Source organism: Alexandromys fortis, unplaced genomic scaffold (genome assembly GCF_014885135.2).
Source record: "Alexandromys fortis isolate MF-2015 unplaced genomic scaffold, M_Fortis_MF-2015_v1.1 scaffold_72, whole genome shotgun sequence".
NCBI lineage: Eukaryota > Metazoa > Chordata > Mammalia > Rodentia > Cricetidae > Alexandromys > Alexandromys fortis.
In genome coordinates this window covers 1,437,028-1,448,342 of record NW_026067969.1, presented here as the reverse complement: position 1 = coordinate 1,448,342, position 11,315 = coordinate 1,437,028, and the positions used below count along the sequence as shown (strand labels likewise).

The window sequence follows — 11,315 nt, the reverse complement described above, 5'->3', positions numbered from 1 at the left end:
CTCTCTCTCTCTCTCTCTCTCTCTCTCTCTCTCTCTCTCTCTCTCTCTTTCCCTCCATCCCTCCCTCTCCCCTCTCTGTCCACCAGCCCCTCCTATCCCTCCACTGCCTTGCTATTGGCAGCTCAGCTTTTTATTAGACCAATCAAGTAATCAAGTTCCTTAGGCCAACAAAGCAACGCATCTTTACCTGAACAAACGCAGCACAGATAAAAGCAGCATATCTTTACAACATTAAACAGACGCAGGGTAAACAAATGTAACAGCCTGCCTACGGTTAAAGTGCTAGTCCACAGCAGGAAACACTGTGCTCCACCCAGCGGCACTGTCGGGGCGGAGTGATCTGTAGATGGTTCTCATCCTGGTAGTCCTCTCTTCCCCAGGCACCCACTGCCAGTCCTGGGAAGGCTATCACCCCCCAGGCCCTAGTGATTAGTTCCTGGGCTTCCTTCCTCCACCTTGAGGGTGGGGTTGGGGATGGAATCACCTCCCTCAGGCTGGCCTGCAAGAGAGAAGATCTTCTAGAGCTTTCTCTGGTACCTCTCAACAGCCTTGGCAAGAACAGTCACTCTGGACCCTCCTCTCTGTGCCTGTCAGCAGAGTGCAGACTGGGCCAGGATAGCATGCCTGTTCCAGGTCATGAACGGACCTACAGCACTTGATGTTGGTGAAACTGCCAGGACCCAGAAGCTGCCCCTAGGCAGAGCCCTCCCTTTTTAACCTCTGGACTGTCCCCAGGACCTTAAGAGGCAGGCTGACTGGTTCACACACGATGGTGGGCCCAGGCAACAAGGAAAGGACCAGAGCTCCTAGGCCCCCTCCATGCCCCATAGCAGCTGCTCCATCTGAGGCCCAGGCCCTGCTTGGGAAGCTGCTGAGTGAAGAGGGACCAAGACCCTGTCTTCTGCTTGGCCACTAGTCCAGTTGCTCAAGGTGGTTCTAGGGACAAGGACTTGCTGAGTCCTGTGGTCAGGGATGGGCACCCTGGCTGGAGCAGCTGGAGGTCCACTCACATCTAGTCTGCTGTGTCTTGTCCTGCAGCCTTTCTCCAGAGCAGAAGGAAGTGGCACCTCCCCAGACAACTTCAGCTGCAGATAAGCTCCTGCAGCCTCGGAGGCTGAAGTGGGCAGGTGTCACACCGGGGACTGGAAGCCCATCTGTGGAGAGTGGACATGACAGCCAAGGTAGTCCAGGGCTGCGGCAGTGACCAGCCAAAAACAGATAATCGCTCAATCTGTCGGCGCCAGCCTTCTGTGGGGGCAACATTAAGCTTGGGGCGAGACAGTCCTACATACTAGGCCAACAGGCCAGTGTGTGACCTGGGCTACCCAGGCCTCCCTGGGCACATCTGAGTTGCAGCAGAGTGCCCATTGGACCACCCCTCACCATACTCGGAGACGCAGAACATGGGATGTCATGGGAAATTGCACAGACAGGCTCTCCTGCTGCAGAGGAGCAGCTGCTCAGAGCTAATGTGACCGGTCATCACTGCAGGCCTGGGGCTGTCAGAACACAAACCTGTCAGCAGCAAGGCCTGGCCATGTCCCACTGCTGCCAGGCAAAGACTGAGGCTGAGCCATATCCCCCTGCTGCCAGGCAAGGACTGAGACTGAGCATGCCCTTCCCTGGCATAAAGGGAGTGTTTTCCCGGTTCAGGGCAGAAACATAATAGGAAGCAGTCTAACATGATTCCTGGCTGTCCCTCCCCATCTTGCTGTGGCCTGGTAGATTTGCTCTCTGTCCCCCAAGGAAGAATCCAGGAAAATAAGGGTGCACCCTCTGCCTCCATCAATCCACAGTCTGCTGGTGTGACCACTTGGCCTGTGCTCCATTCTGCCTCCACCATGTTCCTCCCCTCCCTGACCTCAGTCTCTTCCTTATGATGAGATAAATGTGATATTCATTTTTGGAGACTGCCACTCAGAGTTCTGCAAGCTGAATGACTCAAGCAAATGTGTGCTTTCACATTCTGGAGACCAGAAGGGGAAAATCTGTGTTCCCTCCAAAGGCTCCAGGACAAGGTCCTTCTAGCTCCTTTTGGCTCCAGATGTTCCCCAGATCTAAGGTTGTCTCCAGACTCTGTCTCCCTGTGCCTGTCTCTTTTCTCCTGTGTCCATTTCCTCTCCCGTTTCTTTTTTTTATTATTATTATGTATACAATATTCTGTCTGTGTGTATGCCTGCAGGCCAGAAGAGGGCACCAGACCCCATTACAGATGGTTGTGAGCCACCATGTGGTTGCTGGGAATTGAAAGAGCAGCCCTCTCCCGTTTCTTTTAGAGTTACGACCTGCCCAACTCTAAGATGAGCTTGTCTAGAGATTCTAAATTATATCTGCAAAGGCCCTCTTACAAATAAGCTCTCGTTCCCAGGTTTGCAGCTTATGAGTTGAGCACCCCAGAATACTTAAGCACACAGTCTGGGGGACACAGGGTGGAGTTACCCACCCCCCCAGACACTAGCATCAATGTCTGGTGATGCTGAAGAGGTTTGGGCACAGGGGCAGAGAACTAGACAACATTATGACTGGAATATAAGGCAGGTGTGGAGGGGAGGGTGTTGGGAGCAGCAGCGGGAGCCCTAGGCGACATGGAACTCTCGCCCTTAGACCCCAGGAATTGTGTTTTTCAGGACCTGGAAAACAGCCTTGTGTCTCTCCCCCTGGTCTGCTGCACTCGAGCGCCCTGGACTCCGAACATCATAAACACTCAGCCTTTCCCGTATGCAACCCTCAGGAAGTCCCTTTCCCCAGCCCTGCTGGTTTGGCACCTCCCATACCATTCTCCTAGTCTATAGCTTGATCTTGGTTGGGACTCCTGGGTGCCCATGAGCTAGCGCCCATGGTGCTGGTGGCCCTGATCATCCTAGTCCTTGGAGATCTGTCCCCAGGTGGCTCCTGGACTCTCATCATGACTCTCCTTCTATCTTGTTGACACAGGTCATCGAGAAAGATGTTAACCCAGTCTCTCAGCTGAAGCCACAGGAGGCCAAGGAACTGCTTCTTCCAGGTAATGCCCCTGGAAACTGTCTGTGGGCCATCCCTGTGTGGATCTTTCCAGGAGCTTCCCCCACATCCAGTGGACCCTGTCCAAGTCTGGTGTCTGGCAGTCAAGCAGGGACAGGGAGGTCCCCAGGGAAAGCCGAAGAGGACGGATGCTCATGGCCCCTTCCCGAGACCACAGACTCTTTCCTGGCTAGAAGACTGGCCAACTCCATTGCCTGTGGGAGGTGACTCAGCTACTCCTCTGGGGACATTAAAGACAATACTTGGTCTGGCTATTTCAGCTGTAGCTTGGTTTATCTAGATGTTTCCAAGAGCTTAGAAACCAGCACCGCCAGAAGCGTCTTCATTAGTGGATGCCAGTTGTATCCATATCAAATTCTTTACTCTCTGAACCATGCACTTGGCCCTGAGGCCTCCCTGAGGGCAGAACTGATCTTCAGGGGGTAGGAGAGTCAACTTCTCACCCTGGGGGGTTGCCCTAGGGCTGACATTGAGAGCGTGGCGTGGCTTGGCTGGCTCTCTGTGAGTTGATTCCACCTCTAAGTTCCCCACCCCTGGATTGCAGCCCTAGGTTCAGAAGCTCCACCCCTCCACCCACTATTCAGCATTGACCCTCAGAATCCAAATCTTGTCAGACTCTGCAGCACCAAGGCACTCTTTGTATCTGGGGCTGGAAAGAGTGAATTCCAAGTCAGTTAGGATAGAAAGAAGCAAGCCCTTCCCAGTGCAATAGGATTATCCAGGAGGGTGGGGGCAGATGGGGTTTACCAGGGGTCCACAGGTGACCAAGGTGAGCAGGGGACATACAGAGGACATTTCCATGGCCTTCCTGTCTGCTGAAGCCACATCTCTGTTGGCTGTTGTTCAGGGCTCTGTGGACATTTGTTAGTCCCCTCACCGTGGTTCATGTCACTGGCTTCTGCCCTGTGGCCATGTATAGGCTAGCTGTCACGTACTGAAGCCAACCAGTACTTATACCACACCCAGGGAGCCAGTTGTCTCTTGAGCTGAGCACACTCATTACCCACCCTGCAGGAGAGGAGACTGAGGACGGAAGCACCTGGATGGTGAGCTTGTTAATAATGGTCCAGGATTCAGCTGTCTGATTGGTGCTAGCTGCTCGCTAGTCAAAAGATGGTTCCTGCAAGGTTCTTGGGAGCACCCCAGTGTGGCCATTCGAGAGTCCATGGCCCTACCTGCAATGACCCTGCAACCTCAGCCTCCATCCCAGGCTCTGGATGAGAGTTTAAGGCAACATAGCTCTGGTCCCATAGGCCAGTGGCCTTGGGCCTCAGGATCCCAAAAGTCTACCATGGTCTAGACGGGACTCAGATCTAGGAATACAGAGGTCTAGCCTGACTCTGCTGTGCCCTGCTTTGTGCCCACTTGGCTGGTCTTTTAGATTGCTATGGAAGACCATGCCATGGCCAAGGCCTACCCTTGCCTGAGTGCCCATGTCCCTCACAGCACTAAAGGGCCTCAGCACAGTGCTGAGACAAGGAGAGGAACAGCCCTGGCAAAGGTTCCCAGCCACCCATGGGAGGTCCCCAAAGGCTGGAAAGAGGGATACACAGTTCTTGTTTGTTTTCTGAGACAAGGGTCTCACTTTATAAACCAGGTTAGCCTGGAACTCATAGAGATCAGCCTCCTTTTGCCCCCCACGTTTTTGTTTTAAGGTGGGTGCCACCAACTGGATTTAAATTTAAAATGATTTTTCTATGTGCTTCACCTCCCCCTAGGACTTCATATCACTAACTATCTAACAGGATAATTTGGGAAACACATGAGCACATCTTGTAGGTACTCACACTAATCAAATGCCACAGTCCAGTCTTGCATCCATTTTGAATTTTCAGATAATTTTCCTGGTAGTCAATGCCCCCCCACCAAGATCTATACATGCCAGTATTCACTGTCTGTTTGTCCCATAGGCGACCTACAGACCAAGCCCAGTACAGCCTGGGTAGTGGAGAGACAGCCTACAGACAGCCATGCTTGGAGCTTGCATGGACCGTGTGGAGAGTCCCTAAGTGAAGAAGCCAGAGTGAGTCAGGTTGTGGCCATGTGCTGTCTGCAGGCTCTAGGGGTACTGGCCTGCTGTGTGGCCTCCAGAGGCTGCCTTGTACGCCACACGAGGCTGTCATGGGATGAGGGCTCAGAGGACATTCCAGGTGCTCCATACGGTTCTGCTAATTGCAGGTTCTGTGGGTTTCACCTCGCACTCAATGCTTGAGCGGAAAGAAAATCTTTCCAGCGTGGAAGGAGGTGTTTGATGATTGGGATCTTTGGGGCCCTCTTCAAGGACCCCTTTTGTCTCTGGAAGCACAGCCTTTGATCCCCAACAGAGGAGGTGGGGGAGGCCCTAATGGGTATCGTACTTTTCCAATGTGTTTCTTGCAGGTGGCTGAAAAAAGAACAAGTCAAGGCCTGGATGTTTCCAGAAGCCCAAAGGGGGAACCCCAGGAAGAGGCACACTGGAAGTCAGAGCAGCAAAGGTGGGTAGGGTAAGGCACCGAAGCATGGAGAGAGACAGTCTTGGTCAGCTTATGGGACCTCTTAGTGCCCAGACCCCACCCCCATCCCACCTGACTGTGAGCCCTGGGGCAAAGGCAAAGGGAAGGCAAGACTCCTTCCCTAGCAGCCAGGACTTCACCTTGTGCTTGCAGGAGAGAAACCTGTCAGCAGGAGAACCCAGACATCCCCTCCACCCACCTGGAAGCTGACCAGGAGGCTGCTTCCCCAGGTGAGACTCCCATTCCTTCACCTCCACCCCTGGGCTATCCAGAGATCCTTAAGTCTTCACTTAGAGGCTATTCAAAACCAGTTCTTAGATCAAAATGAGGCTTTTCCATACAGCCTGGGGTGGGATGGGGAAGCTGCTGACTCCTCCCCGCCCCCAGTCTGAGTCTAAAACTTCAAAACAAGCCAAACAGAGCCACCCACCAGATCTAGCAATAACTGAGGTGGTATAGACTGAATCCAGACACTCAGGGATCGGTACATGATGACCCACAAGTAGGGAAGGGGCTGGGACAATTACCTAAGGGTTATCAAAGGACTGAGCACATTAGCACCGACTGTAACTTGTACTAGCGCCCTTGTTAGTGTCTTCTATTGGACCATCTTTTTGGTTTGGGACCACTTCCGGGATAGTCTACTATGAGGGGTGTGGGAACTGTGAGCCACTCCCTAATTCAGTTCATCTCAGCAGCTCCTGTGGCCAGCGAGGAGGAGGCACAGCCTGCCTGGCACCTAGACAGCCCTCCATCCCAGCCTGCTGCCATCTTGGACACACATTCTAAGTCTGCTTCTAGAAGCTGCTCAGGGTCTTCGGAAGCCCCTGCCTTATCCCTCACCCCCTCAGCGGGCTCAGCAAGTAGCCTTTCCTGTTCATCTCTCCAGGAGTTCCAGAAAGCCACGGCCACCCTCGTCCATCTTTCTAACAGCTGCACATCCCTGTCTAGCTTGGAAGCTGAAGATGCCCTGCATGCAGACCCCAGCTGGTCTAGGGAGCTTTCTGCTCATGATTCCTGGGAGGAACCCGGCCTGCCTGCCTTCTGGGGCCACCAGGGACTTCCTCAGCTGGAGGGGGCTCCTGGGGATGTAGGTCCAGTGACCCTACAGAAACTGGAAGGCAGTGGGACCAGACTCCTGAGTGGCTTCTCTGAGGAGGCAGTTGTGGCAGGAGACTTAGAGCCAGGGTACAACTTACTTCAGGCAGGCTGGCCATTGTCATTCCTACGTGCCCCTTCTCCAAGACTGGGGTCCGAGTTGTCAGAGTCCTCCAGCCAAATCTGGGATGAGAACAATGAGGAGAACCTTGAAGAACCTAGCCCTGGTGTTGAGCCACCTTCAGGGAGCTCCTTGCCTGCACGTGGTTCCCTGGACATGGAAGACAATGGAGCGTCCTATGCCACTCATACCTCCCCGGGATCTGGGGAGGAACAAGAAGCTTCCAGAACCTGTAGAAGCCCGACTGGGACATCGAATACAGGGAAAACCATGCAAATATCTCCTGTGGCCACCTTGACAGTGTTCCCACATCAGACCCCTTTTACCAATGACTCGACTCTGCCACTGTCCTTCTGTTTGGACACGTCCACCTCGGAAAAAACAGATCCCAGTAAAGAAAACATGGCTACTGAGGAACCACAGGATGCTGACACTGGTCCATTCATACAAAAGAAGCCCCTACAGGCCTTGCCTGATCCTAAGGCCACCATGACCCCAAAGGCTCCTTCTGAGGACAAAGCTCCTCTTGTCACAGAGGTAGCCAGTCCCTCATTTGTAGAAGGCTTCCTGACAGAAATACTGTCTCCTGTGGATGAGGAGCTGTCTTATGGCAGTGGTGACCTTCCATCCTCCATCCACAGGGACGCTCATCTCCCTCCGCCTCCTCCAACTCCCCAAGCAAAGAATGACATAAATGAGCCCAACCCCAGCTCAGAAGACTTCCCTTCTCCGCCTGAGGAGGCCATGTTTCCAGGTGACTCACTGGACACCCTAGGAGAGGATATGTCCATTACTGCTGAGGATATGTCCTCCTTATCTGAGGGGGCTCTGGAGGAAGCCCCTTTTCAGGGTCCCCAGAAGTCAGGGCACTGCCTGGGAGCATCTGGGTGCGGTGGTAGCCTGGATGACTTAAGTTCAATACCTCCCTTGAGTAATTGGGTGGTCGGTGCCCCAGAGATGTCCCCAAGACTGTCAGCTCAGCCCCTGAGTCCATCCCCAATGGCTTGTGCGGCCAGAGAAAATCTTGCAGAGGCCTCAGGCAGTCAGGGTAGACCCTGGGAAGCAGTGCAGTGTTCTGAGGGTGCAGAGCACCAGCAAGGAATAGAACACCTCTTAGACAGAAGGGCAGCCACATCTTCACCCTCCTGGTTTGGACCCTCTGAAAGCCCGCCTGCAGGCCCAGTGCCCTCAGTGGTCGGTGGCCAGGCTGAATCCCTTAAACACACTAGTGCGAAGACAGAAGGCCAGAGCTGCTGGACAGAGAACCAGCCCACGCTCCAGGATTTGTTGGACAGACAGCAGCTCTGTAGGAGAGATTGGGCTTTTGGCCCTGCCTCTGATGCCTGTGTTGATTTTCCAGGGACAGGAGATGCTGGGCCAGTGGATGTGGTGTCTACCCAGCTCAGCAGGAGGATCTTATGTGATTCCCTGGCTGCACTGTCAGGGCTGGCCCCTGGAGACAGCCCCTAGGCCATAGGAACTCATAGCCATCTGACATGCGACTGTGGTGTGTGTGTGTGTGTGTGTGTGTGTGTGTGTGTCTGTCTGTCTGTCTGTCTGTCTGTCTGTCAGTCTGTCTGTCTGTCAGTCTGTCTATCCTTTCTATACAAGAACCTGACTTGAGGGATCAGGTCTCCTCATTGTGGACTGTCATACAGAATGTTCACACTGCCTCTGGCTGGCAGGATGGTTATCTGAAGCAGTCTGTTGATCTTATGAAAATCTATCATGCCCATTACAGGCTGGCTCTGTATTTCCCTGGGCAGAGTATCCACACTTTCTATCAGGCTCTTGAGCGGTCCTAACCTCAGAGATTGAGGCATGTACAATCAAAGGCTACATGGGGTGGTGTCCAATGGCTGGCCAAGGAAAGCCCAGGAGGTCAGAGGCTCCAGCTAGAATTAGGCAATGTGGGAGTCAGTGAGGCCAAGGGGGAAAATTAGTGTTGGAGGCCACGGGGAGGGGGGAGTGACTAGAGTGCATGGAGGAACTGTCCAGGGCTTTGTCTCAGCCTGTGAATGCCCAATGTTCACCTACCTTTGACGTGTATGTGTTTGTGTGTGTGTGTGTGTGGTATGTATCTGCTACATGTGTGCAGGTGTGCTTGGATTCCCAGAAGAGGGAGTCAGAAGCCCAGAACTGGAGTTACAGGTGGTTGTGAACCACCTGATATGAGTACTCTGGAAGAGCAGGGTGTGTGTGTATGCGTGTGTGTAAGCGCATGCCATGGTCCCTGTGTGGAGGTTAGAGGACAACTTTTGGGAATTGGTTCCTTCTGCAGTGGGTTCTAGGGATCAAACTCAGCTCACAAGGCTTGCATGGCAAAGGCTTTACAGGCTGAGCTGTCTATGTCCAGTTTGTTTGTTTTATAAACACTGGTTCTGGGAACTGAATGTAGGGCCTCATACTTGCAGGGCAAGAGCTCTATCAACTGAACCAGCTCTTCTGTCCCATCTCGAGCTTGCTATGTCTCCTGTTTCCAACAGAGTGCTTCTGACTGGGGGACATTTGTTCATCCCATGGAGATGGGGAGCGGATACCTCGTCACCCCTGACAAACAAGGCCTAGAGCTTGTCCCCAGGGGCCGAGGGTCTCTCCTGCTCTTGATTTTTTTGCTCTCATGGGACTTTCTGACACAATAATTTTCTCAGGAACACAGTGACTGGGCCCCGAAAAGACATGTTGTCCCTTAATAGGCCTGGCTGACTAGACAAAGGCCTAGACTGCCTGCTTTCTTCCCTGGGGCCCTTCCAGGACAGAATGACCAGAGTGGTGATTGAGAGTGTGGGCAAGTGACACGGGTGGCTCTTGTAGAAGGGAGCAGTGGACCATTCTTCACAAGAATGCCGCTTTCCCTCAGGACACACATCCAAGGACTTGTTGATCCAACCCTGCAGGATTTGCTGTGTGGAAAAAAGTCACCGGTTTAATCAAGAGGAGGAAATCTGTTTGCAGTGCCCAAGGGCTTCATCCAGCTGGGGGTTGGGCCTACCAGGAGTCTAGGATACAGGATCTCTACAGGAAGTGGAGTAGCCCAGGGATGGGCTCCTTTAGTCAGTCCCCTAGAACAGAACAGTTTGGGGGTACGTATAGGGTGAAGACAGGCCACTAAAGCAGTGACTTCTGTCAGGGAAAACCTCCTCCCTTAGTAGTTTCTGCTGTGTTCCTGCGGGAGAACAGCCTGCCTGCCACTTACTCCTAGCAGCCCCGTAGCCGAGTGCTGTCCCAACCAACTGTAGTTGCTGGGTGCTGGCACACAGCCTCAGACTACAGTGGAAACCTCTCTGCTTTATTAGTTCCTCGGAGGCTTTTCTGGGACTCAGAGTGATTAGAGGCATAGGCTATCTTTAGGGATTCTAGGATCTCTTACTAGAAACCCCTGTAGACTCCTCTGCCTGGATGCCCCATGCAGGTGGGGGTGTCCTGGTACATCTTATTCATACAGCTTTGTCGTCTTGTCTTCAGTACCCTGGGGAAGTGGCACTGTGTGTATGCGTTTCTATATCACTGGGTTTTGCTCTATAACCCAGGTTAGCTTCAAAGTCAGTAAATCTTTCTGCCTCAGCCTCCCAAGTACTAGGATTATGGGCATGAGTTGCCACACACCCCAAAGGCTTTTACACAAACCCAGAAGTCTTTTAGAAGAAGCAGCTTTTGACTCTGTTTTCTGCATCAGGGTTGAGAAGGATTTCGTGGGATGGGGCTCACATAATGGTCGGAACTCCTAGAGGTTACTTTCCGGTGTCTTAAATCAGCACGTGTGTGCGCACGTATGTGTATGGTGTGTACATGTTTGTATATACATGGGTGTGCATATCTATTCATGTGTCACCCACTATTTGCTTTGTCTTAATTCCCTGTTTATTGACGTTTGCTGGATCTCATAAAGGCGTTGTTTCCCAAGTGCATCATGTACTTGGACTACATTCATCCTTTGCCCTGATCTCCTCCCTCCCCCACTCCCCTTCTGTCCCTCAGCCTCACTCACGTCTTACTTTAATCCCCAACGACTGTGCTTAGGCGTAATCTGTGCCGATGACATTGGCTTGTGCCCCATGAGAAGGCTGGGTCGCTGACCTGGCACTCAGCTCATGACCATGGGAAATGTCGTTCTCTGATCGTGAGACATTCCACGCGTGAAAGCAGTAGAACACTTAACACAGTAGCCAGGTAATATTGTATTTTTGTTTTGTATATAGTTTTTTTTTTTTAAAATAAAGGAACTACTTGGGTAAATAGTCTAAAATATGAAGAAATTATCTTCAGAAAATCTTTTCTTATCTTTATATTTCTGTATATGCCAAGATAGCCCCTGCCACCCAGTACTAAGGACTGGCTCAAGGCTTTAGCACAAGCTAGGAAAATGTGCTAACACTGAACTACATTCCCAGCCCCTCTTCACTTACTTAGCATTCATTTACTTGTATGTGTATCGGTGCCTCAGTGTCTGTGTGTGGTCATGGAACAACTGGCAGTCAGTTCTCTCCTCCTACCACGTGGATTTTGTGGATCAAATTCAGGTCATCAGATTTGGCAGCAAGCACCTTTACCCACTGAGCCATCTCAAAAAGCCCCTTTTACTT

The 11,315-nt window shown here is 52.3% G+C and overlaps 1 protein-coding gene across 13 annotated transcripts in view; it reads left to right on the top strand.

The window, feature by feature from the left end:
- The window catches only part of Ccdc187 (coiled-coil domain containing 187), a 53,172-nt gene extending 42,233 nt beyond the window's left edge, over window positions 1–10,939 (top strand). For 12 of the 13 annotated variants that reach the window (XM_050155086.1, XM_050155088.1, XM_050155087.1 and 9 more), the window contains 7 exons: window positions 1,039–1,181; window positions 2,628–2,716; window positions 2,935–3,004; window positions 4,932–5,044; window positions 5,401–5,495; window positions 5,667–5,743; window positions 6,209–10,939. In XM_050155086.1, coding sequence (XP_050011043.1) covers window positions 1,039–1,181; window positions 2,628–2,716; window positions 2,935–3,004; window positions 4,932–5,044; window positions 5,401–5,495; window positions 5,667–5,743; window positions 6,209–8,202 — 2,581 coding nt within the window. In that variant the 3' untranslated portion in view covers window positions 8,203–10,939. The remainder of the gene's footprint in view (window positions 1–1,038; window positions 1,182–2,627; window positions 2,717–2,934; window positions 3,005–4,931; window positions 5,045–5,400; window positions 5,496–5,666; window positions 5,744–6,208) is intronic. The other variant, XM_050155081.1, reaches the window with a different exon arrangement.
- The last annotated feature ends 376 nt before the right edge of the window (window positions 10,940–11,315 follow it).